Source organism: Heterocephalus glaber, unplaced genomic scaffold (genome assembly GCF_053883595.1).
Source record: "Heterocephalus glaber isolate CG9 unplaced genomic scaffold, H.glaber_assembly_v1.0 deba00000347, whole genome shotgun sequence".
NCBI lineage: Eukaryota > Metazoa > Chordata > Mammalia > Rodentia > Bathyergidae > Heterocephalus > Heterocephalus glaber.
Genome location: NW_028258143.1, coordinates 22,588,260 through 22,614,876, shown reverse-complemented (window position 1 = coordinate 22,614,876; position 26,617 = coordinate 22,588,260). Strand labels below are relative to the sequence as shown.

The following is a 26,617-nucleotide window of genomic DNA, read 5'->3' as shown; positions in this document are numbered from 1 at the left end:
CATTTAGGGGGCTGAGGCAGGAGGAACTTGAGTTTGAGGTTCAGCCATCTTTTGTATCTCTCACTCAGGCTGAGATCAGGTCTAAGCTGTTCTCTCAAAAACCTGCTTGAGTTCTCATGAGAATTGAAGATAGCACTCTGATTGGTTCCAGACACAGGGTTTTGGAACTGTTCTGTGCATGTGCCCTGGACCTCTGTGATTGACAGGTCACACCCACTTTTCCAGCCAGTTTGTCACACGCTAATCTCTTGTATCATTAACGTTAGTAAAAAGGTGCTCAGTGCTTGCCTCAGGGGCACATATACTAAAATTGGAACAATACAGAGATTAGCATGGCCCCTGTGCACAGATGACATGGAAATTCATGAAGTATTCCATATTTTTCAAAATAAAACTAGATAATAAGAAATAGGGAGCTAGATTTTTTTTTGCAAATGGGAAGGGAATTTAGAGTTGGAAGGAGGAGGGAGAAAAGGTGGAAAGGAAGTAAAAAAGATATGTTATGTATGTGTATAACTTTCCCATGATGAATGTAATCATTATGTACTGCAAAAATTATGTACTTATAATGTTTTTAAAAGCTGCCCAGCTTCAGGCCAGGAATTTAGCTCAGTGGTTTTGCTGCCTGCTCTGCAAGCACAAGGACCTGAGTTCGATCCCCAGTACCAAAAAAAAAAAAAGCTGTCCAGCTTCAGTTGGAAAAGAAAAAGTGAAAAAAAAAGGACAAGAAAAGTAAATATGATATCTGCTAACCATTGTTGAACTAAGGAAGAGCCTCCATAGGTATTCTTTATATTTTTATTTAAACTCTTCTGCATGTTAGAAAATTTTCATAACAAAAAGCTAATGTTAATAATAGTCTGTGTAGGAAAATGGCCATGATTTAGATGGTATAATATGCCACATGGATGGAGCCCCAACCAGCTTTCTACCTTCCCAAAATGTTAAGGAGGAACAGGGCCTGGAGTTCCCCTGTCAGACATTGCTTCCTGGAAACCAAATTATCGGTCTTTCTCCTCTGTGTTTCCTTCTTGGTTGGCCCTCTCAGGGTCTCCTGTGAAAGTCTATGAAGTCCAAGTTCTCCTAGAGAATGGAGCATTTCCTTGAGGGCTCAGTGCACTTCCCAAGTGATTATAGACCCAAACCCACCTGTCCGAATTTGTTGGCCACTGTTGATGAAGAGACCTGAGCCCACCCTGACCTAGTGTTAGGGGCTGGGTCCTATCCTCTTAAAATTAATGGGTTGAAACCCCAACCCCCAATGCCTCAAGATGTGACTGTATTTGGAGACAGGCCCATGGAGAGGTAAATTAAAATGGGGTTGTTCAGATGATCCCTAATCCTGTATGACTTTGGATTGGTCAGGCTTTCTATAACTGTGACAAAATACCTGGGATAATCAGCTTATGATAAAGTGGAAAGGTTTATTTTGGCTCACAGTTTGGGAGGTTTCAGTCCATGACCAATTGGCTCCATTGCTTCAGGTCTGGGGCAGCACATCAAGCTGGGAGCATGTGGTGGAATAAAGCTGCTGGCCTCATGGCCTGGAACAGAAAGAAAAGAAAAGAAAAGAAGAGAAAAGAAAAGAGGAAGAGACTGAGTCCCCTAATCCCCTTCACGGGCACCCATGAACACACCAAAACTTCTCATCATGCCCCAGTTCTTCAAGGTCCCACTACATCCAGCCATGCTGAGCTGAGGATAAGACTTCATAAAACACATGGGCCTTTGGGGATATTTAAACTCCAAACTCTAGCAGCTGGTGTCCTTTGAGACAAGGGAGATTGGGACTCACACGGAGACACCCAGGGTATGCATGTGCAGAAGAAGGGGAATCTACAAGCCAAGGAGAGGCCCCTATCACCTCCTTCTGGGACTTCCGGCCTCTGTGGGACGTACACTTCTGTTGATGGTGCTCCCCAGGCCGCTCTGTGCTATTTCACCCTAAAACCAAACACCTCAATAGAGTTCTCAAGGTCAGGCCACTCTGAGCCAGAGACAGGAGGAGCAGAAGTGACCAGAGGATGCTCTCTTCGCTGTCAGCACCACAGCTTTGTCAGAGGCTCAGCGCTGAATTAATTCTTAGGAAGGATAAAAAGGAATAAAAGACATACATCCTGCCCTCCAAGTGTTCACAGCCTTATTGAGTAGAGAGGGTGTTTAGTGAAATAAGTGTTATGTCCCAAAGAAAAGGAAATGAAAGCCCTGTTCCTAAATAAAAAATAAAGACATTCCTGCATTGTAGGGACTGATATGCCCTATCACATGCGCACACACACACCTGCTGTACTGGCAATTGAACCCAGGGCTTTTGCACTGAGCTACATCCCCAGCCCTTTCTATCTTGAGATGGAGTCTCACTAAGTTGCTAAATTTCCCAGGCTGGACTGGAAAATTCAATCCTCCTGCCCCAGCCTCTCAGAGTGCTGAGATTACAGGTAAGCACCACCACACCTGGTTTAATAGTTTCATTTTTGAAAAAAAGTTGACTATGGAAACAGTAACCAGAGGGAGGGATTGTGATTGTGTGTGCAAGGAGCACTCTGTATCCTTGTTGGATGATTTAGCCTTGTGAATGAAAACTTGGTGTGCAAAACCTTTTGACTTATGAGTTCTCCTTCTGTGGCTATCCCTTAAAACTATCACTGAACAGGAATACAAAGCTACATCTACAAGAATATAATTAAAACCTAACAAGGGCCTGGGATTTAGCTCAGTGGTTTCGCCGCCTGCTGCGCAAGCGCAAGGACCTGAGTTTGATCCCTGGTACCAAAAAAAAAAAAAAAAAACCTAACTGGGACTCAGCATGGTGGCATGTGCCTGTGGTCCCTACTACTCAAGAGGCTGAGGCAGGAGGCTCATGAGTCTGAGGCTAGCCCAGGAAAATTAGTAAGAACCTGGGGAAAGAGAGAGACAGAGACAGACAGAGACAGAGAGAGAGAAAGACAGAGACAGAGGCAGAGGCAGAGACAGACAGAGGCAAAGAGAGGCAGAGAGAGACAGAGAGACTAGAAGTCTAAATTATGATATGCTCATTCTATGTGGCCATTGGATTTTACACTCTACAGTTTTTTGCAGTGCTGAGCATTGAACCCAGGGCATCTGCACTGAGCTACATCCCCAGCAACACCCACCCCCTAATTTTTATTTGGAGACAGGTTCTCACTAAGTTGCTAGGTTGCCTAAACTGGGCTTGAATTTGCAATTCTCTTGCCTCAGTCTCTCAGAGTGCTGGGGTTATAGGTGAGCACCACCATAAAAAGTTTAAGTATTTAGTAATTCAGGAAAAATGCTTATGATACATTAAGAGACAAAAGCCATTTGCAAGAGTATTGTATATATAATATAAACCCACATTTATGTCCATACATGAATGAAAGAAAAATATAAAGCTGTTTCCATGCATGCTATAATCACTTTCTATTGCTGCCTAACAAATACCCATAATCTTAGCAGACCCCTCAGGCATGCAAATAAATATATAATTTCACCATTTAAATAACTGGTTGGAAGTCCAGGCTTGAGTGATTTGTATTCTCTGCTCAGGACCTTGTAAGGATGAAATCCAGAGGATGGCTGAAGCTGAACACAGCGGTGAGCACCTGTAGTCCCAGAACTCAGGAGGCTGAAACAAGAAGAGTTCAAGCCTGGGCAACACAGTGAAACCAATAGGTCCAGGAGGGAGGGCTGTTCCCTTCATTTGATCTTCCTGGTGAGATCTTACTGGATGGAGACTGGAGGGCTGGAGACCAATTTTCTTACTCTGAGCAAAAGTAGCTCCTATACATTTCACAGCAGAGTACAGAAGCAGCTAAGTTTCCAACTCTGCCAGACTCCAAATCACGGCACCCTTAAGTTAGAGTCCAGGTTGTAAACAGAGTGGTACGTCAGCCTTGGTATCAGGGCAAATTCATTCTAGTATCCCAAGCACACAAGACTCTGGCTGCTCAAGTCCCTTTCATAAAAGGTACAGTATTTGCATAGGACCTACACATGTCCTCTTGTATACTGCTCATCATTGCTAGTAACCCACAGTTCCTAATGTAAATGCTATGGAAATAGTTATTGGACCATATTGTTTGGGGAATAATGATGATGAGGAGGAACAACGTCTGCATGTGTTTGCTGCAGACACAATTTTTCCTTGAATAGTTTTGATCTGCAGTTGCTCAGATCCAGGATGCAGAAGTCCTTGACATGGAGAGCGCTGCAGAAGCATTTGGCCAAGTTGTCCCAGAGACTCTGTGCATTCAGAATGGGGTTCAGGCACTGTGACATTATGCAAGTCTGTGTACAAAGCTGGAAGGGCTTCCCCATCTTCCAAGAAGGTCACCCATATATGGCCAGGAACTGAAGACTTCATCTTTTGTTGCCTTATCATAATTCTAAATACTTATTTCAGGGTGCAAGCTCATTTTAGAAGCTGTTTCCTTAAATATGTGCCTTGTGGCTACAGTGAACAATAAATAATAAAATGAAACTCTAGCTTTGGGGAGCTGATCCACAGCACCCATCTGAGTGTCATTGCCTTGGGAAGCACTGACCAAGGACAGCTCACCTTCTGAATGCTTCCCCAAAAGCTTCACCCACCAGCCTCTATTTACATCTCATTGGTTGAAATTCAGTCATGTGGTTATCCCACTCTATGGGGAATCCTGGGAAATGTAGTACTTACGTGTTGTGTTTAGTTTTTAGCTGGGCAGGTATTGCTGATGCTTCAATGAGATCAGTGTCTTATTAATAGGGGAGAAAGAAGAGTGTAGGTGGGCAACTGTAGTTGGTGTAGACAGGAATTTATCCCCCACAGAATTGTTAGAAGGGCTGAAGAAGGTCTAACCCAAACTTCCAGAAACATTACTACTTAATTGGTCTGGTTAATCTCAGAAAATTGCCTCTTCTGCCACTCATGCTAGTGAACAGATTAGCTCTGCCCAGCCTGTTTCTTCACTTCCAAATCAGAACTCTATTGGTAGAAGCAAAGCCTCATCTCTGCAAGGGAGACTGGGAGATACAGTTTAAAACTTTTCAACATAAAGAAAGTGAGATCCAGTACAGAGGAGGAGGCTTCCAGGCCAATGTGCCACCACTCCCAGCACAGAGGGGGAGGCTTCCAGGCCAACACACTACTGCTCCCAGCACAGAGGAGGTGAGCTTTGCAGGGGCCAGCAGCACCCCCCCTCCCATCGAAATGAGAAGACACATAAACAAGCCTCAAAACCAGACTTCTAGATCACCAACAGCAACCCCAAAGGGAAATGAGATGGAACACTCTGATATGCAACCACCTGGACTCCCTGAACTGGCAACAAAAGAGGATCTGGAAAAAATGAAATCAGAAATAATTTCTCACATAACAGCAGAGATTGTGCCCATAGTGCAAGACATGATTAATAAATCTAGAGAGGAGCTCAGGAACATAATGGAATCCCAATATAGGAAACTAATGGAATCCATAAAACAGATGCAAACAGATTTCCAGGAGATTAAAATCTCTACTGAAAGTCTATGCAGCAGAATGAGCCAATGTGAGGACAGAATTTCAGATATAGAAGATAAGATTGTAATTAGTGACCAGGAAAAGAAAAATTACTTCAAAATTGTAAGGGACCACAAGAAATCAATCCAGCAGCCGCTAGACAATGCAAAGAAGAATAACATAAGACTGATTGGAGTCACCAAAGAAACAGGAGAGAGTGCAGACAACATAAAAAAACTGTTCACAGAAATAATGCCAGAAAACTTCCCAAGCAGGGGAAAAGAACTTGACATACAGAAAAGTGAGGCATATAGGATTCCAACTAGTCTTGATAAAAATGAAATCTACACATAGGCATATAATTGTTAAGATTCCAGAAACCCAACAGAAGAACAAATTCTACAAGCAGTGAGAGAAAAGAAACAAATCACATATACAAAGGAAAGCCCATCAGAATCACAGCAGACTTCTCAGTGCAAACCCTCAAGCCAAGAAGAGCTTGGAGTGACATGTTCCAAGTCCTAAAGGAAAACAGCTTCCAACCCAGATTGATGTACCGTGCAAAACTATCTTTCAAAATTAATGGAGAAATAAGATACTTTCATGACAAAGAGAACCTTAGGAACTTCATGAATACCAAACCACCACTCCGAAAAATTTTAGATAATATCCTAGGAACAGACATTGAGGATCACAACTTCAGGAAGCACAGCCGAATGAATCCATCAGGTGCAACAAGAAATTAAATGTAAAGGGGGAGAATCCAACAAAAAGAAAAAGTCATGACAATGATAAGTCAATATGTACCAGTTAGAACCATGAATGTTCATGGTCTCAATTCACCAATCAAAAGAAATAGACTAGCAGAATGGGTCAAGAAGCAAGATCCAACAATATGTTGAATACAAGAAACATACTTAATTCAAAAAGAAACTCACAGACTGAAAGTGAAAGGGTGGAAAACAATACTCCATGTGGCAGGAACCCAAAAAAGAAGCAGGAGTAACTATCCTCTTTGCAGATCAAGTGGATTTCAAACCAACACTGATTAAGAGAGACAAGGAAGGATGCTACATCCTTGTAAAGGGAACAATCCAAGAGGAAGAGATGATGATCATTAATATCTATGCATCAAACACTAGTGCACCCAAGTATATAAAACAAATACTGACAGACATGAAAAATCAAATAAGCACTAATACAATTGTAGTGGGGGACCTCAATACCCCACTGTCACAAATAGATAGATCAACTAGACTAAAAATAAGCAATGAAATACTAGAACCCAATCAAACTCTTGAACAAATGAACTTAACAGATGTTCACAGAGTCTTCCACCCCACAAAATCAGAATACACATTCTTTTCAGCTGCACACAGGTCATTCTCCAAAATAGACCACATACTCGCTCATAGAACATATTTAAGTAAGTGCAAAGGAATTGAAGTTATCCCCTGTATATTATCAGACCATAGTGCAATGAAATTGGAGATCAATAGTAAAAGAAACTCGAAAAATTTCATAAACACATGGAAATTGAACAATACCTTTCTGAATAACCAATGGGTCACAGAGGAAATTAAAGAAGAAATCAGACATTTCCTTCAATTAAATGACAATGACAATACAACATATTGGAATCTATGGGACACAATGAAAGCAGTCTTATGGGGGAAATTCATAGCAGTGAATACTCATATTAGGAAAACAGAATGAGCCCAATTAAACAACCTGATGCTGAACCTCAAGCTTCTAGAAAAAGAAGAGCAGGACAACCCCAAAGCTCATACAAGGGAGGAAATTATAAAGATCAGAGGAGAAATCAATGCAATGGAGACTAAGAGAACGATACAAAAATTCAGTGAAGCTAAGAGTTGGTTCTTCGAAGGAATCAACAAAATTGACAAACCCTTAGCCAACCTTGTCAGAAAAAGGAAAGAAAAGGCCCAAATCCATGCAATTAGGAATGAAAAGGGTGAAATTACAACAGCCCCAGCAGAAATCCAGAAGATCATCAATACCTACTTCCAGAACCTATAAGCCAATAAGATGGAAACACAGAAGAAATGGACAGATTCCTAGATATGTATGAATTACCATGGTTGAACGAAGAAGACCTAAACATTCTAAACAACCCAATATCAATCAATGAAATTGAAAATGTCATCAAAAACTTACCAACTAAGAAAAGCCCTGGTCTTGAAGGCTTCACCATTGAATTCTACAAGACATTTAGAGAGGAACTACTACCACTACTGTTTAAACTCTTCAATGAAATTGTTAGGGAAGCAATACTCCCAAATTCCTTCCTGGAAGCAAGCATCACCTTGATCCCCAAAGCAGAGAAAGATCCAACCAAAAAGAGAACTATAGGCCGATCTCACTAATGAACATAGATGCAAAAATCCTTAATAAGATACTGGCAAACAGAATGCAGAAGATCATCAAGAAAATCATACACCCTGACCAAATGGGATTCATCCCAGGGATGCAGGGATGGCTCAACATACGCAAATCAATTAATGTAATACACTATATCAATAGAGCCAAGGACAAAAACCATATGATCATCTCAATAGTTTCAGAAAGAGCATTTGACAAAATCCAACACCCATTCATGATAAAAACCCTACAAAAATTGGAATAAATGGTCTCTACCTCAATCTGATAAAAAACATCTATGAAAAACCAACAGCCAATATCATACTAAATGGTCAAAAACTGAAATCCTTCACACTAAAATCAAGAACATGACAAGGATGTCCACCATCACCACTCCTGTTCAATATAGTTTTGGAAACATTAGCCACCGCAATTAGACAAGAGAAAGAAATAAAAGGAATAAAGATAGGAAAAAAAAAAAAGAAAGCGAGATCCACAATTATGATAATCCAGCATATTTCATTGCTTCTAAGGCACATATTCTGCCCCCGACCTCCCATATTTTGAAGTTTCTGAAATCAGGGTGCAACTGACAGTTGGTAATGACCCTTGGTCATGTGGCAGTTTTGTACTTAGCATTGTCAGCACGTATGTGAAATCTCCCTTTAAGGCTGTGGGAGCAACTCCATCAATAGGATGCTGAAGGGATGCAGCACCTTGGAAAGAAATTTTAGAACCAAAATCGGAGCACTCTGTCTATAAGCGCTATATCCCTGAGTCTCTTGATGGCCCAAAGCACAGCACAGGTATAAAGCTAGCAACATGGACCAGTCTCCATAAACAGGAATCCTGAAGAGTTGTACAGTAAAGAACTTGTAGGGCTCGGGGATTTAGCTCAGTGGTTCCACCACCTGCTTTGTTAAGTGCGAGGTCCCGAGTTCAATCCCCGGTACCAAAAAAAAAAAAAAAGAAAGAAAAAAAGAAATTTAACTTAAAAAAAGGAGAAATGTAGAAATTGTAGAAAAGAGTTAACTGACTTTTTTTGCTTATGTTTTCCTTTTTTAACACATACACAGGAGAGTTTATACCTTAATAAATGTAAATGAGATCTTTTAATAACAAAATACACATTTCAAATGATAAGAAAATGTGTATAATTTTAATTGCTAATGTTTTCTTCTACTGGTTCATAAAATAATGGTGTATCATACAATTGAGGGCATATTAGACTCAACGAAATACATTGTCCAAGCACGGAAAAGTGTACAGAAGATTCCAGGCAACCATGACAAATGTCCCCTGCCCTGGTGGACAAGGCAATGAGGAACTGTGTCCCTGCTCCTGGACCCTGCGGTAGGAGCAGAGGAAGTGCTGGGGGCTGGTGCCCCTGGATGTGTGTGGAGGTGTATGTCTGGTTATGCTGGGTCACAATGAACAGGGTCAGGGCTTCCCAATGGACCAGCACTGCTCTTGAGTCACCCAAGTAGCAGGGGAGAAGCACAGCTCCCTGGCAGCTCCCAGATTCTGCACTGGGTGGGACAGGAGCACCCCACACAAGCTAGTGACTCCTGGGCTCACGGTCCTGCCTATCCCTAGGGCTTGCAGGCATCAGCGACTCCCATATCCTCCTTGGTTCCTCACAAGTGCACACCACACAGTCATGCTGTGTGTTTCCTGTCATTTCTCCCCCCATTTCAAACCTTTGGCTCTGTGAGGAGAGGGACCATGTCGGTGTAGCTCTCTGAGGACAGTGAGACTCAGAGAAGGGGTATTATGGCTTGTATCTAGATGTCCCCTCAAAGCCTCAGGCACTCATAGGTGGGGCTGGATCTAGGCTGTGATGCTGGGATTAAGGATTCCCCACCCTGAATATGGGTGGTACTACCCAAAGGGCAGGTAGTCTGGGTGGAATATAAACACACAGAAAGAAGGTTGGCGGCTGCTGTTGCTTGCTTCTTGTTGCCTCCTGCCTGCCTACCATGAACTCTTTCTCCTTGTGGTGCTCCTGTGCCATGCCGCTCTGCGTGGAGCCAGCCGACTATGGACTGAAACCTCTACAAACTGTGAGTGAAAATAAACTTTTCCTCCTTCAACTTGTGGGTGTCAGGTATTTTGATCCAGGACTGAGAAAGTAACTAAGATGAGGGTTTCCCCCAGTTGGCCAGTGGCCAAACCAAGAGCCTTTTTGCCTTTCCTGTGTTCCCTCAGGTATCTCCCACTCATTCTCTTGGGACAGGTACAATAAACCAGGGTGCAGACTTGGAGATCCCTCACCCCCCTCCCCAATGGACTGGGACAGTTTGCTTCAGTGTTTTTCCTGGCTATCAAACCAAATTCTCCACTCCAATATGAGCGCTGCCAGACAGGCAAGGCAGTACCTCCTCCCCTACTCCTGCCACTTCACACAATACTGTTTCCTTTTTGAAGAAGGGAGGGAGCACCCTGGAGTGGCTAAAATCAAGAAGGGAGGGATCTGAGCCCCTTATTTGCATACTGAACATTCATAGCAACTTTTCAGCCCTGCCCCTCAGTGGAACAGGCCTGTAGCTGCTCTACAAGCAGCATCCCCAGCCATTTTCTGAGTTTCCGTGTAGGATGGGTCCCTCCTGTGTACTGGCCCCCTGTGCTGCATCACAGGCCCTGTTAAAGACTTGCTTTGCTGTTCTGGTAAACCTGCTTGTGATTTATTTTTACAGTACTGTGGGCCCCAAAAGTCCTATAAATCTAGTTGGGATTTTTATGCTGTGTAGTGTGGACAGAGCAGTCATTCCAATGAACACTCTACATTGCCCAGCACAAACTTGCACCACCAACACCCAGTACCATCAACCTACTGTGTCTGGCACAGCAGGCATTTGATGGTGGTGGTCAGTAGAAGCAGTGACTAGCAGCTGGCTGTGTCAACCATTGGCATCCAGTGTTAGCTGGCATCATCTGGTGACATCAAGATTGCTAGCAGGGCTTTACTTTACCAGTTCATGATTTTCATCCCAATAGAGCCAAAGAACCCTAGGGTGATTGGAAACACCAGGACCTTGTCCCCCATGCCAACCAGTCACTGGATGTGGGCTGCTCCATGGAGGGACACAGGAGGTGAGAACAGTTCTGGGAGATGCCCAGCAATGAAGTGTCATCTGGCAGCCTTCTCAGTTGTGGGGAAGGTGAGGATGAGTACTTGGTCCTAAAGGGAGACTCTGGGCGGCAAACAGTACCCACAGAGGGCAGCCACAGATGTTGGCATCTCAAGAGGGTCACAGAGGGGAAAGAATTGCTCTATCCTCATTAGGGCGTTTCCTCTGTCAGTGAACCCTGGAAATCTCCCCAGGCAGTGGGTCCCATGTCACACTTGAGGAAGTCAAGGCTGGTGAAGTTAAGATGGCAGTTGAGGTCCCGGCACTAGTAAGGACAAAGGCAGGAGTTAAAGCCAGCCTTGCAGCATTCCAAAGCACAAACCCTTTCGGTGGCAGACGCTGCTCTCTGTTGAGCCTGGATTTGGGAGTGGGTGGCATGAGGGTGTCCTGAGGCAACACCTGTGAGCTTAGAGAGAAGAAGAGGGTGTTTGGGCTGCTCTGCTGGGGAAGGGCAGGCTCTCTGGAGGAGGTGCCACTAGCTGAGCCTCAGGGAAGTTAGCCAGTCAAACTGGGGCTGGAGGGAGGGCACTGAGGAGCAGGGGAGTGGGAAAAACAGGGAAGTAAAGGGTCCTTGATAGGCAAGTGGCCCCAGATGGATGTGGCTGGTGGGCACTCAGATTGACAAGTAGATGGTGGTTTTGGAGCTCTCTTCTGCATGGTGGCAGCCCCATGCCAGGTGCACGGCATGGCAAGAGGAATATGGGCCAGACCACCACTCCACCAGCCTCCTTGGCTCATGTGCAAACAGGGTGTGCCTGTCATGTGCAAACAGGGTGTGCAGTTGTGTGGAGGAGCCTGGTGTATCTTGCAGTGTGTGTGGTACTCGAGAGGGCTGGACACGCCCTCTCTGAGCTGCTGAGGATGGTCAGTGCCAACACTGGAAGATTTCATAACTGTTCCTCTCTGGGCAGCCTCTGCTTCCTCCCCATTGGTTCCCACCCACCCCCACCCTGTGCTCACATGGCTCTTGTCTTTTTTGTTAATGCCCTTTCTTACATGTTGGGTCATCCATGACGACCTGCCCTGTGGGGGCAGCTGGCTGGGTTCTCTCACTGCAGTGTCCTCAGTGTTGATGCCTCATGGTGATTCTTCCCATTTCTTCTTGTCCAACTTCGTCCAGCTCGGTGCAGTGGGCAGAGTCTAGCTTTTCAAGCCAGAATGAACTGGGTCCTGTCCTGGCTCTACTGCCCTGGCCATGCCAATTGGGTCCATTGACTGAAGTCAGGAGCATTGGTAAGTGGGTGACTGGCATCGATCTCCCCAGGATGCAAAACGAATGGGAAGTGCATGAGTCCTTGCCTCCTCTGACCCCACTGAGCCCCGGGAGGTCTCTCTTTGTCTCCCTCATGGCTCCCCCTATTTTTCTAGAGCACCTGTCCCCAGGTAGGGGTATTCTGTGTGGCCCTCCTGCAGGGGCTGTCACCAGAACCTGGGACATTTGCAGGAGGAGCAGTGAAGCAGATAACAGGGCTCTGGTATGGCCCTGCGCCAAGGGACATGCGGCTGACACCATCCATGGCTGAGCTGGGACTGCTGAGCAGGAAGCAGAGCAGCCCTGCAAAGATGGAGGATGTCCAAATGCTGCCCAAAAGACTGATCAGCAGCAAGCATTTGGGGCGGAGGGGAGAGCAGGTGGAGGGACACATGGTTTTGGTGTGGGAGGGATGGGATTCAAATCCCACCTCCTCCCCTTGCTGGTTACATCATCCAGGGCAGGCCACCTGGACTCTCGAGCCTCCACAGCCTCATCTGCAAAATGGACCCAGCAGCTGTTTCCCAGGGCCCTTGTGAGATCTAGGGCCAGTGAGGGGGTCCTCACACAGGCTTGGCTGTGCCCAGGGTGGACACGCGGCAGACATTTGTTACACTACTCTGCCGCGTCTGGGAGTGCGGCACACAGAGACTGTCAGTGTACAGGTGGGCTTTGCTCTAAGCAACCAAATCAGGGCAGAGTGTATGTAGCTCAGTGGCAGAGCACTTGCCAGAGGTGCTGGAGGCCCTGGGCTCTGCCCTCAGCACTTCAAAACTACACAATAAAATGAACAAAAACCAAATCATGTGCATACATTATATGTTAGACTCCTTGAGTTCTGAAAAAATATTTTAAAAAAAGAATTGTTGGGGGAGATGTAGCTCAGGGGTAGAGCATTTATCTATCATATATAGAACCCTGGGTTCCATCCCTAGCTGCAGCAGCAGCAGCAGCAGCAGCAGCAGCAACAACAACAACAACAAGAACTGTTCCATTTTGGAGTATTTTCAGATGTACAGAAAGACCTGGGGAATGCAGAGACTTCCTGTCTTCCCTTCTCTTAACCTCTCTTATTACCTCATTCAGTTGTCAAAGCTAAGAAGCCGAGCTTGGTGTGGTGCTCGGAGTACACAGCAGTCTTCATCTGGATTTGAAGGCACAAAGTTGCCTCCTCCTAGAAACTGCTGAGCAGCAGAGGACCACATGGGCCACTGGCAAACGGGACGCAAAGGACAGAAACGGATTGAGCCAAGCATGCAGTACAACACGGTGGATGAAGAGAAGTCAGGAGGCCTTAGCTCATGCTCAGCCGTGCCGTTTGCCATGTTTTGGCAACTCCCTGACCCATGTGCCTTAGTTTCTCTATCTGCAACTTGGGAATAACATTTCTTGCCTGGCACACCTGGAAAGTATGGCAGCTATTAGTCTCACCCATAGATCCATTCCCCCATCTTCCTTGGTAAGAAATCTCTGTTTTTTATCTGGGCACATGCCATTCCCATAAAGACTACATTTCCTAGTAGCTCCTATACAGCAAGGAGAAGCCAGGTGACTAGCTTTCAGTCAAGATGTTAGGAGAGATCACTTCTCGGCCTTTTGGCTAAGATCAAGTGAAGAAGTTAGGAAAAAGTGGTGTATACATCTTCTGTGAACAGAGAAGGTGTGCCCTTATTCTGCCCCCCCTCTTTGTGACTGGTGAGAATGCTGTCATAATGGCTGGAGCTCCAGCAGCCACTATGCCAATATCTCACAAAGGGAAGGTACACGTGGCAAAGAAAGAATAAGATGACTGGGGTTCCATCCCCAGCACTGTAAAACAAAACAAAACAACAAAAAAAGAAAACTGAGTTCCTGGCATTGTAGATGCCATGAACAGATTAAGGTTTCTCAATCTGAGCCTTATTAACATTTTTGAGCCAGATAATTCTTTGCTGTGAGGAATCACCCCGTGTGTTATAGGATGTCTATAGCTTCCCTGGCCTGTACCCACCTCACCTCCTCATGTGAGACAACCAAAAATGTTTCCAGAGGTTGTGCTTGTCCTGGGTGAGAGTGACCACTTTAGACCATTTCCGTATAACAGATGTATAACACAAGCCACAAATGCAAGCCACATGCATAACTTTTAAAGTAAAACGGGTGAAATTAGATTTTAAAATATATTTAACCTAAGGCAGTTAATTATTACCATTCACATGATTGGCATAAAGCTAGTGATGGGCTGTATTGTGTCCTCTCTCTCTCTCTGGTGCTGAGGAATTGAACCAAGGGCCTTGTGCAGGCACAGCCATGCTTCACCACTGAGCTCCACTCAACTTTCTGTCACATGAGGTTTTGACCTTGCTATGGGCTCTCCAAGGCCTGCAGACCTCTGTGCAGACCAGCTGTTGTGGCAAGTGGGTGCTGTGCTGGGTGGCATTAACTATAGATGCTGAAATATGAGGGTAAATACGTGTGCTGCTTGAGTCATTTTATTTGGGGGTCTTCCAGCAGGATCCAGTTCTATCCAGTACAGGAGGCTCTTGGTGAACTTAACTCTAAGCAGTGTGACTTTGGAGTCGGCTGCAGGCTCCCAACAGCTCAAGAGTGGCCCCACCTGCACTTCTTAGAGTGTGGAGGGCACTGTCATGCCCAGCAGAGCTGTCCCCACCAGCATGGGTGCTGAACTGGCCCCAGACAGGCATTACTGAGGCCCTGCAGCTTAACTCTGCCTTCTGCCCTCTGCCACCTACCTGTGGCAGCAGATCCCCAGAGCACCCAGTACTGTGACTGCTTTTCCTGCTGGCCAAATCCAACCTCTTGAATGAGCCGTCCTTGAACTCCTACTCATCTGACAAGACAGCTCACTGGCAGTAAGGGCCCTCTGCGCAGCTTTAGGAGGAGACCCGATGACTCTGTGGGGGTCTTGCTGCTGACTCTGGAGGGGTCCTGGGCTAACCCATGGGAGCAGACACACATCTGATGACAGCAAATTTTCCCAGGATTGGGTCAGAAAAGGAACATAGAACTTTGGGACAGAAATTATTGATAGCCAAAGAGCATGAGCCCAGAAGTCACAAGCCTGGCCTCAAATCTCAGCTGTGGTGTTTGGCCTCCTGAGCCTCAGTTTCTTCATCTATAAAATGAGCTGATGTGTCTATTCTGTTTATCTCTGGGCCTAGCACAGAGTAAAAGTTGATAGTCCCACCATATGTGAATCATGGACATTGACAAAATAGAGGGACTGGAAGGCCATCTCGTGCATGGCTGTCTTCTCTTTACCAGAATGGAAGCCCCAAGGGGTTTAGACAAAGCCTCAGCTGTGCCCTAACACTGAAAAGTCACAGGCCAAAATAGGCAGTTATTTGAAGGACAGGACTGTCATGCTGTCTCCTCAAGCAGGAGAACCTAAGAGGAGGACAAAGCTATGCTGTCACCTTCGGTACAGTCACCTGCACTGTGCAGGTACAGTTGCACTTGGAAATAAGAAGCTACAGTCCTTATCAACCCCACTTTACCAGGGGCAAACTGTGGCGCAAAGGACCCAATGTGCAGCTTCCTCATTGGCATGAAACAAACCGCCTCACACTTGGGTGGCTTAGAGCACAATCATGCTTGCCCCCTAGTCTGCAGGCTTGCCTCTGTTGACAGGTCTGTGCGAGCCCTTCCCCTGGGAGCACGGCTGGGTACCTGGAGTGATGGGCTGGATGTGTTTCCCTTGCAAGCCGGGCACAGGGGCTCTTGATGTGATGGTTCTGAGCTCTGGTAGAGCTGGGAGCAGCTTTCTGCCATCTAATGGGCCAGCCCACCTCTGAAACAGCATTACTTCTGCTGCACTGTATGCTCAAAGGAAGCCTTGGGGCCAGCCATGCAGGGGTGGGGGGAGAAGTCATCTCTGAGCAGCAGGGCTTAGTTTACCTCACGAGGATCACATATTCTGAGACCACTAAGTAGAAAACCCAGGTCTGAATTCTCATCATCTCCACTTCCCTTCCTCTGTTCAGTTCTCTTCCTCAGCTGGAGGCCCTTCCTCCCTGCCATGCAATGGCTTAACTTCCACTCACACATACCAGGGTCTTCTCTGGATCCAAAGTCCCCTCTGTTCCCACAACAGCTGCCACTTCCCTGGTCACACTGCAGGGGACTGCTGCTCACCCACTGCCTCTTAGGCTAGAATGAGAGGGTTCCAGGAAAGGCCAGGCTCATCAGCTTCACACCAGAGCACTTCCTGTTAAATGATGTAGTGTTCTGATATGAATTAGGGAGCTCCCCTGGGATTAACACCTGGGAAGGGAATGGAAGGCAGCAGGGGCGGACTAGGGGGACCTTGAGCAATGATGCAAGTTCTGGCCATAGCTTGGACTGTCTCTATGAGGGATGCTGGGGCTAAACAGCCCATCAGCGCTGGCAGCGTAAGAGTCACTGGAATGTGGCTGTCCCCAACAGGTATCTGACCTCCTTGCAACAGCAGGGGTCCCTGAAGGGGCAGGTGTGTGGGGCTGTCTGCAGACTACTCTCTACTGTGCCTCACAGGCCAGAACAGCAGGCAGAAGTGGGGCCCTTGAGAGCTGCCAGCTGTGACTTGTGGCTGCAGGATTTGGCGAGGAACAGTGAGGGAGGGAGAGTCTCACCCATATCCAGGCCCAGGGGAGCTGGGAGCTACAGGCCTAGGTCCCAGAGGGCAGAATGGCTGCCTTCTTTGTGCCAGGCCCTGTGCCATGTGCTGGGGACCGGATATCCCTCGGATGTGGGCCCTGGCCCATGGAACTCGGCTCCCTCCTGACTGACCCCATTCACCATGACCCACTGTCCATACTACTGCCAGACAGGTCTTTCTGAAAGGCAAACTGTGAGCTCACCTGCTCAGTTTAAAACACACTTGGAATAAAATCTGGAGGGTGGAGAGAGGAAGGCGGGTGCCTGGGGAAAAGAAGCCGAAAAGGTAAAGGAAGTCCCAGCTCCTCGACCTCTCTGGGATCTGCCCCACCCCTTCTCACAGCTCATTTCCTTTTCTTCATATGTATTTAAAGATTTATTCTGGGCAGTGGTGAATTAGCCCAGGCCCTGCCCTCTTGGAGCTTACATTTCAGGGGGCAAGACAACCAATACACAAGAAAATTTCAAAGTGCAAAGGATTTCATAGTATGAGATGCCTGGAAGAAAAAAAGAGCAAGATAAAAGCGTGCCTGTGCCTGGACTGGGTTCTTGGACATCCGAGCCTGTTCCAATCACCGAGCCGCCCTGGGGACAAACTGTGGGCTCAGCGTCGGGAACCGGGAGCGTAGGGACTAGAAAGCAGGTGGGCTGCAGCAGGGGTCACCTGGGCCCCGCCTCGCCCCGCCCCGCCCCGCCCCGCCCACCTTTCGGTCCCTGAGTCCTGGAGGACGCCACTCCAGGAAAGGGCGCGCCGCTTAGTAGGCCAGGTGCGCGGGGCCGGGAGCCGCCTTCCCGCCACGGTACTGGAGGGCGGTCCGGCCGCGGCCCCGCCCCGTCCCGCGCCGCCCATAAATGCGCGGGGCCACCGGGCACCTCGGGTTCCCGGCGCGGCTCTCAGGTGACCGCGCGGTGGGTGCCGCCCGCGTCTCCACTCGTTGCCGCGCCTCTCCGCGCACTGGGGGTTCAAGCCATGCTGTTCTGGCACACTCAGCCCGAGCACTACAACCAGCACAACTCAGGCAGCTACCTGCGGTAAGGGCCCTGCCTCCCCCCAGCCGCCCCGGCCAGACGGCGCTGCCCTGGGCGGGGTCGCAGCCGGGTGCCGAAGGACACCTGGGCGGAGAGGGGCCGCCCACACGGGGCCCTGCGCCCGGCAGCGCGCCCTCTGGGGAGGATGAGGGAGACCGGGCCAGATCCCCTGGTGGGGAACGATCAGCGGAGCCCAGGGGGACCCGACCAGGTGGCCTGGTCGGGAGCCTGGCGTCCCCGAGGGCCCCGCCCCGACGGCTCCCGGGCACAGGCGCACCTGCTGACCCCTTCCAAGCCCGTCCATCTCCCGCGTCTCTCCTCGCCCGGCTTTCATGGGAGCGAAGAGGAAACTTCTGCCATCCGTGTGGGGGTGCTCTGGGAAACTGACCCTTGCTCCTTGGTCCTCTCTGAGCCTCGCTCCCTCTGCAGTGGGCTTCAGTGGCTGGCGGGTGGGCAGGTGGTGGGCCGGTGGGCAGGCTCAGAAGGGGATACCGCCCCCTGCCCCAAAAGGTCTCGCTCTTGTTTGCCCGAGGCTTAAGCGCTTATTGTCCTTGATGGAAATCTTTCTTCTTCTGCAGGGATTTGACTAGTGCTCTTCAAAGGGAAAAGTAAGTCCTGCCTGTTTTGAAAAGTTCTCTACAACCCCCTTTAGAGAGTAGGACCCCCGTTTGCTTCAGTTCCAGGAAGATTTTTCTCCCTGTTGTGCAGCTGGCTGGTCACTAATGGGCAGTCATTTCACTTTCTGAACTCGCTGGAACCAGCTTTAGCCTGTCTTTATTTCCATCCTAGTCACAGTTTATTAAATGTCCCTAATTTAACCCAAAGGGCATTTGATGTGAACTCAGGCAAAGTGAATTGTGAGGCTGAAGGCGTCTCAGGCACTGATGGCCCCAAAGCCAGAGCTACCAACTGCTTAGTGCTGCTTTTGATCCTAAGAACTTACTGCTCTGATGAGTATTACAGGTGTAGTGCCTGTCTAATTGTCCTCCCCAAAGGCCTCCTCCTTCCAGAAAGCAGACGAGTGATTGAGTTTAACTGATGAATCAGCCGGGTTTTATTCACAGTGGTAGAAGACAGCAAAAAGTCGAATGTCCTGTGGACTGTGGCTTCCCTGCAGACCCTAAAGCAACTCTGGGGACGCCACAGCCTATTGGGAGGATGTTCATTCCTTGCAGAAGAGTAAGTGGCTGCTCACTTATAAAACAAATGCTACATCATTAACCCCAATAAAAAAAATGCTACAAAGGGATGTGTTTTCAATGTAGCGCACACTGCAGTTTTGTCTGAATGTAGTGTGTTGCCACTAAGTATCTTGACATGCCTGAAAAACTACTTTGAAGGTGACCTTGAATTGAAGATAAGTATACAGTATTTAAAACTTCCTAGAGACCGAAAATGTTCCAGTAGGTAAGAGTTGTCCTCTAGGATGAGCGGCAGTTTTGACATCTGCTACCAAAATGTAGCCTTGTCTGTGGAGTAGCCCCAGTATCTTTTAGGGTTGGTATTGTGTGAAGGGAGGAGGCTGAAAGTTGGAGGTGAAAGGTGCTATAAAGTCATCCTGATTTTGGGAGTGATTATGGGAAATTGTGGATGATGAAGGTCTGTAGTCTTTTTTTTCCCCCTCTTTTGTGGTGCTGGGGATTGAAGTCAACCTCATGCATGTGGGCCAAATGCAGTGCCACTGAGCCACATCTCCAGCCCCACCTTTTTTTATGGGTACTGGAAGTTGAATGCCTTGGCTAGCAAGGGCTCTTTCACTGAGCTACACCCCAGCTCTTCTAGCCGTAGCTTTTTAAAACTTCATTTCTTGTTGAGGGATTTGACTTCACAGGGGTTGATCTCATAAAGGCTGAGGTGGGGTCAGTGCATGCATCCCTGATCCCCCAACTCTAAAGACAAGATCTTGTCCTTTTCTTTGGATTTTTTTTTTTTGTATTTTGTTTTTGGACATTTTCTCACTTTGCAGAACTTTTGCAAGTTGTGTGACCTCACAAGGGCAGTGGCCTTGTTCTGGTGACTTTGATTCCTTGGCAAATAAGGATGTCAGGCTTGAAATAAGTTGCTGTCAAGTGATGATTCTTAACCTCCTGCACCTCCCATCCTTTTCTTTAAAAAAATTTAAAGCCAGGAATGCATGGGTTATTAACTGAACATGGTCTGGACAAACATGAAATTATGCAATTCCCAGGTGAACAGGCCTGCCTGCTTCTCCATGTTCCTAGATAACCACACAGGCTGGAGAAAGGAAAAAGACGGGCATGCTGCATGGGAGCAGCGTCAGCCCCATGCTGTCCTCTGTGGGGAGCAGACAGTGGCAGGGAAATCTTTCCCGGCATGCCCAAAGCCAGACTTCTCCTGAGAATTGGTTAGACGTTGGGGTGTGTGTCGGCTTTGTGTCTCAGAGACACACTTTTACGATGTGTTCAAGGAACAGATTGTACCAGGGACTCTGTTTATGCAGTAAAGTAGGGTCAGCTAATCTGATTCGAAACCTAGGACCCACAAAAGGAGGAGGGTTATCAAAATACGACATAGCACTTTGTTTTTGGCACCTGTTTCTCTGCAGTGCTCACAATTTAGAGATCTTAAGTGAATCTCTCCTGCTCCCAGTTTGATCATGTTCTCAAAGGATTTGAGATTTCTTTTTCCCTTGTTGAGGATTCAATGGAGTGCATTTGAATTCCCAGCTACTCGGGAGACTGAGGCAGAAGGATCTCTTGAGCCCAGAAGTTTGGGTCCACTTAGGCAACATAGTGAGACCCTATCTCTTAAAAAAAATTTAGAAACAAATTCCTCAGCTACATGTTGGTAGAAGGCTGATTTTATTTTGGTCCAGTGGGGGAGTTTTGTTTAGAGGTAGAAGAAAAGAATCTTTGAGCATCTGAGGATTTTCCAGTTGGGTAAGAAAACTTGAATTGAAACTGAGGTTCTTCCTCCTCTTTTTGCATTTTGGAGAGATTGCTGTGAGCCTTACTACAACAACGGTTATGGGCCAGTTGTCCCCTTTTCGGAAGATCTCAGCTTGAGTGAGGAAAACAAGTAGGTTCTCGGTTTGCACAGGTTACAGAGTTCCAGGACGGAGTTGTAACTGGCCTGAGAAGTGACTGGTAAATAGAAGAGTTGATTAAGAAATAAAAATTATTACCACTGTTATTATTTTGTCTTACTGGGGATTGAACCCAGAGCCTTCACACTGAGCTACATCCCAACCCTTTTCATTTTTTATTTTGAGACAGAGTGTCTCTCAGGTATGCACCACCATGATGGGCTAAAAAAATTATTGTTCAGATTATTCTTCTAAACGTAAGACTTTATGAATAGTCTTCTGTGGATTGAAACCAAATGGCTTCAAAAGGCCACTTTCTTGGTGCTAGTCTCTTCCTCACTTAGGATTTCTGCAGATAGTAGATTACTGCACTTTTACCTCCTGGACTTGATCGAATAGATCTCCTAGAATCGGGAAGGAGTGATTTCAAGCACCTAGAAGGCTTGTGGCCCGAGGGAGCAGAAGCCCCGCTGGCCAGTGGCTTGCTGTGATCTTTGGAGCCGCTCGAATCTGTGACCAAGCCCAGCCGCAGCCCCTTCACTCAGCCTGTGGGAAGGCTCCCTGACTGTGGCTTCCTGTGTGTTGCAGTGATGTGCTTGCTCTGCCCATCTTCAAGCAAGAGGAGCCCCAGTTGTCACCTGAGAACGGGGCCCGCCTGCCACCCCTGCAGTACGTGCTGTGTGCTGCCACATCACCGGCCGTGAAGCTGCATGAGGAAACCCTGACCTACCTCAACCAAGGTAGTAGCTGGAGCTCAGGCTGCGGTGGAATAGGTGTGGGAGGATGGCACCGAGAATGGGGGGAGGTAGTGTGAAAGACCCATTTGGGCCTCATTTGTGGTCCCAGTGGGTGAGGAGGGTGCTTGGGAGGGAGTACAGGCTTTGATGTCAGACATAGGTTCAGGTTTCCTTGCTGTGTGATCTTCCTGAACCTCATTGTTTTCATCTGAAAAATGGAAATATGGAAAGCCAGGCATGGTGGTTGGTGGCTCATGCCTGGGGTCCCAGCTACTCAGGCTGCTGAGGCAAGAGAATTTGGAGCCCAGGAGGAAGCCAAGACGAGCCTGGGCAACATAATGAAATCTGCCTCCAAAAAAAGGAAGCCTTACTCTATTGTGGGTACAGGCCAACAAACGTGGGGACCTGTGTCCCATCCCACGCGTTGCCCTCATGGTCATGTTCAGTGCCTTTTGGCTGCTTCTGCTGTTTACTGTGACTGCCACTGGTGTCCTTCTAAGCATAGGCTGAGCACCTTTGGTTGACCAGGTCCGCTGTGTGGCAGGGGTGCCAGGAAGGCCAGGCTGTGTCCTTGCACAGCACAGGGACTGGGTTCCATCCGTCCCAGGCAGAAGCCCTTAGTGCCAGTGGGGACAAGATTGCTGCCACAACTTGGGAGAATGAGCTTCAGAACTTGAATTTCTACTGTAGCACTCTGTAGTCCTGATTTTGAGTTAGTTGTCTTTTCTTTTTCCATGAGTAACATGAGAAGTGCGATTTCTTGTGAACTTTAAAAAGTGGAAGGGAAATGAAGTGCCTGGCGTGGAAGCAGCTCTTCAATTGCTGGTGCAGTGTCCTGGTGGATGCCGTTCTGTTGTGACTGTGTGTGTCTGGCGTGCTTCTTCCTCCACTGGGTGTCAAGGCCTCTGGGCCTCCTCTTTAAATGGGAGGCACCGAAGAGCTATAGGCCTGGTGTGGGGAGGGTTGCGCTGACCTGCAGGTGGCTGTGTGTGGCGTCTTGTCTGTAGCTGGTGCGTGGCCTCCGTTCTGTAGAACTTTGCCTCCTCCTTTTGGGAAGCCGGCCGGGGGTAGAAGTCCAGTGTGGTCATCAGGGTCTGTCTGCTGAACTGGCCAACTCCTGAGCCGGGAGACTAACTGGGGTTCACAGGTGGCTGCAGCTGGAGCTCATCGTGCAGGCAGTGCTCTGGGCTTCTGTTGGTCTCACACAGTTAAGCTGTTGGCATCAGTGTCCCCCTCTGGGGATGGTCCGAAGGCCCATACTTTGTCCTAGAGGCCTGGCCCACAGAGGAAGGTGACCAGCCCAGGTGCAATAGTGGCTCCGTGTCTGTATTGTTTGTGCAGTGGCCCCTGCCCTTGTTTTGTTTTTTCGGGGGTGCTGCCATCTTCTGGGTGTCTGCTGTCTTCCTTAACTGGAGCGAAGGAACTGAGTTACATTTTCAGCCTGCTGATTTGATGTTTCTGGCCACCTCCCGAGGCGCTGCTGAAGTCTGTACGGCCAGACAAGGGTGTTGTGTGTTGTGTGTCTGTCATCATTGCCTGTCTGGCCCCGACTTGTAAGGCCATCAGCTGGGTTCTCTACACCACTCTCCATTTTTTTTAGTTAGCCCAATTGGGACAATGTTTGGCAGTCAACATACTGGGTCTTTTAAAGGGTTTTAAAGAGGAGTTAGAGCTGGGAGTGTAGCTCAGTGTAGACTGCTTCGCTAGCATGGGTGATGGCTTGGGGTCCATCTTGGCACTACAAAATAAATAAATAAGTGAATAAATTATCCTCAGTATAGTTAGAAGAGGGAAAGAGTTACCCTAGGGTGTCATTATCTTGTGTTAATTTCATGTATTTGCTTTAGATATTTTTACTTATTTATTTTGTTTTTTTCAGTCATGAGATAGAACCAATGCCTAGGCCATGCTAGGCCAGCACTCTACCACCAAGCTACAACCCTAGGCTAGAACTGTATTTTAATTATATATCATCAAGTCTGTCAATCTGGCCTGGGGTGTCGCTCAGTAGTAAAGCCCATGCAAGGCTCTGGGTTTCATTATGCCACAAAAACAAAACAAAAGTTTCATTCTTCTAAAATGCTTGGAAATGCCTATCTTCAAATTAGCTTAATAGTTTTTGAATGGTTTTTAAAATTTTAACTCTGAAATGCTTTAGGAATTTGTGGTACAATGTAAAGATTTAAGTGTCCTTATTTTTCTAAATAACTAACCTACTGGTGATTGCCTGATTTACCTTTTTCTCACTGGCTTAAAATATCACTTTGAAACATTTGAAAAACTATAATGTGGAATATTAGGCCAGAAATGGACTTTTGTTGATTCTTACCCCATTTTTCATGAAACTCCTTATTGTAGCATGAAAATACATCTGCTGTTTGAGAGTACAGATTTCTTTAATCATTTTTCTTGGCTATCACCAATCATTTCTCCTCCTCTTTTTCCTCCTTCTTTTTTGTTGTTCCATGTTAGACTCCAGGCCTCTCGTACACTAAATATGTGCTTTACCGCACTGAGCCCCACCTGCTCCATTTACTTTTATGGATTGTTTTTACAACCATTAAGATGTCCTCTTGTACCTTTTTTTTAACCACTGAGGAGATCATATGCTTAATACAACTGTTTCTTGCTTTTATTAAATAATATTCTTATAATAACATCTTCCATTATTAAAATGTCTGAGACATTATTTAAAATGTCTGTGTGTTTCACTATTTCCTCTTGTTATTTAGGAAAGAATATTGTCATAACTACTGGGAAAAAATACGCAGTGTAATTATCTTAGTGTCTGTCTTTTATATAATAGAAGTTTTGTGAGGCCTGAGCTTTGTCCTGTCTTTATAACATCTATCCTCACATTAGGTTTGATACCTTCATAGTTGAAGATGCTCTATAACTATCCAGAAAATTATAAAAGTAGGAATGACTGGTTTTATTTTTTTCCTATCTCTATCTTTTCTTTCTTTTGCTATTAGTAATAATGCTATACTAGACTTTTTAAAAAAAATTCTTAAAGTGCTAAAGATTGAACTCAGGGCCTTGCCCATTTGAGGTAAGTGCTCTACCACTTTTTAACTATACACACATATATATATATGTTTTGTTTTTGTTTTTTGGTACCAGGATCGAACTCGGGTCCTTGCGCTTGCACAGCAGATGGCAAAACCACTGAGCTAAATCCCCGGCCCTTTAATTTTATATTTTGAAACACAGTCTCATTAAGTTGCCCAGCCTGGGCTTTAACTTTGATCCTCCTGCCTCAGCCACCCGAGTAGCTAGGATTACAGTCATGTGATACCATGCCTAGTTAGATGTTTTTTCAGCATATTTAGGTAGCTTGTCTTTTATGTCATGTAACAAATATATTTTGATCCAATTTTTAAAAGTAGGTTTGAGCATAGTGTTGTGGTATACATCAGTACTCCTAGGTACTAGGAGCCTGAGGCAGGAGGATTGCAAGTTTGAAGCCATGCTGGGCAACTTAGGGACTTAGTGAGACCCTTTCTCAGAATACAATTTTAAAAGAGAGTCCCCCTCCTCTGCTGAGGGTGTAGCTCAGTGCTGAGTGCTTGCCTAGGATGCGCAAAGAGTTGGACTCCATTCTTGGTACTGGGGGGGAAAAAGAGTTTTGACATAATTCAAAACATCATTCAAGACCTTTTTGGTTAATGAAAAAATTTGCCATTCAGTTGTTGGTGTTTATTCTATTGGGTCTATGATATTTACTGTGTTGTTTCTATGAGGCCATCATGTGTTCTCCTGTTTGTAATGATGTGTTTAAAGTTCCCTTGAAACATGGAAACAATGCTGAATCTGTAAATCAAAAAGCTCCTCCCTGGCCCTGGTGACACAGGCCTGTAATCTCAGCACTCCCAGAGGCTGAGGTAGAAGGGTCACAAGTTTAAGCCCCACCTGGGGAACTTAGTGACTTACCAAGATCCAAAATTTAAAAAAAGAAAAAAGGGACTGGAGCTCAGTGCCAAGGCCCTGGGTTTAATCCCCAATACTACCCCCAAAAGGTGTTTTATAAAGCCACTGGATACCAGTTTCTCAGTGCAGTGTCGGACCAGTACTTAATAACTCTGCTGTGGCCTGGGCAATGGCTGTCACACATGAATGTCCTGTCTCTACACCCAGTGGCCAGTATAGGATATGGTAGAGATGGTTTGAAAAACAAAGTAAACCCTTTTCCTCTTAAAGAATTCTGTTTAAAGGGTGGATACCTGTAGGATGGAGACTCGGCAAGATCTCAGATAACTTTGTCAGTGGCCTAAGGTCACTGTGGGCGGCTTGTTTCAGAGAGGTGGAGAGCCTGAGGGAGAGGAGGTGACCCCAGATAAGAGACAGCTTTTCTAGAATGATCTGCTGTGGAGAAAGCTTTGGTATTTTCCACCAAAACAACTCTTGAGTCTTAATGGCATAGTAAAGAGTTTTCAGAGGACTCTTTCATTCATTCAAAAAATAAATTTTTTTTGGTGATGGGAGGAGGAAGGTGACTCAGAAATAAAAGCTATGTGCAAAGGCAAGAATGGCTTAAAAGAGTGGGTGGGGGTGGGCGCCACTGAACATACTGTCTATCCCAGCAATCCCGAGGCTTTGGGAGGACTAGGGTTTGGAATGTGAAACATAGGAGTGTTAAGGCTGGGAGACTTAGACCTAATGACCCAGTGCTCTAACTGCTTCTCCAAGGTGGGTCCAAGTTACTGAACTGTCTTTGCCTTCTATTGCTTACTTATAAGATGTGGAAAATAAAATCTCTACAAAGTAGTTGGTACCATCTGCATAAAATTAGTGCAGCCAGGCATAGTGGGGCACACTATAGTCCCAGCACTCTGGGAGGCAGAGGCAGGAGGATCACAAAATTTGAGCCCAGCCCGGACAATTTAGTGACTTAGTGAGACCTGGTCTCAAAATAAAATATAAGGACTA

The 26,617-nt window shown here is 46.6% G+C and overlaps 1 protein-coding gene and 1 non-coding gene across 4 annotated transcripts in view; both read left to right on the top strand.

Moving 5' to 3' along the window:
• The first annotated feature begins 280 nt into the window (after positions 1 to 280).
• On the top strand, positions 281 to 384 carry LOC147829880 (U6 spliceosomal RNA). The gene has a single exon (XR_015447509.1). It is a non-coding gene; the product is annotated as a U6 spliceosomal RNA (small nuclear RNA).
• Positions 385 to 17,614: 17,230 nt separating this feature from the next.
• The window catches only part of Tfcp2l1 (transcription factor CP2 like 1), a 56,377-nt gene continuing 47,374 nt past the window's right edge, over positions 17,615 to 26,617 (top strand). Inside the window, exons 1-3 of one of the 3 annotated variants that reach the window (XM_004836045.4) lie at positions 17,725 to 17,908; positions 18,484 to 18,513; positions 21,540 to 21,691. In XM_004836045.4, the coding sequence (XP_004836102.1) occupies positions 17,847 to 17,908; positions 18,484 to 18,513; positions 21,540 to 21,691 (244 nt within the window). In that variant the 5' untranslated portion in view covers positions 17,725 to 17,846. Of the gene's footprint in view, positions 17,909 to 18,020; positions 18,276 to 18,483; positions 18,514 to 21,539; positions 21,692 to 26,617 lie in introns of those variants that run through there. The other 2 variants (XM_087198166.1, XM_004836046.4) reach the window with 2 other exon arrangements.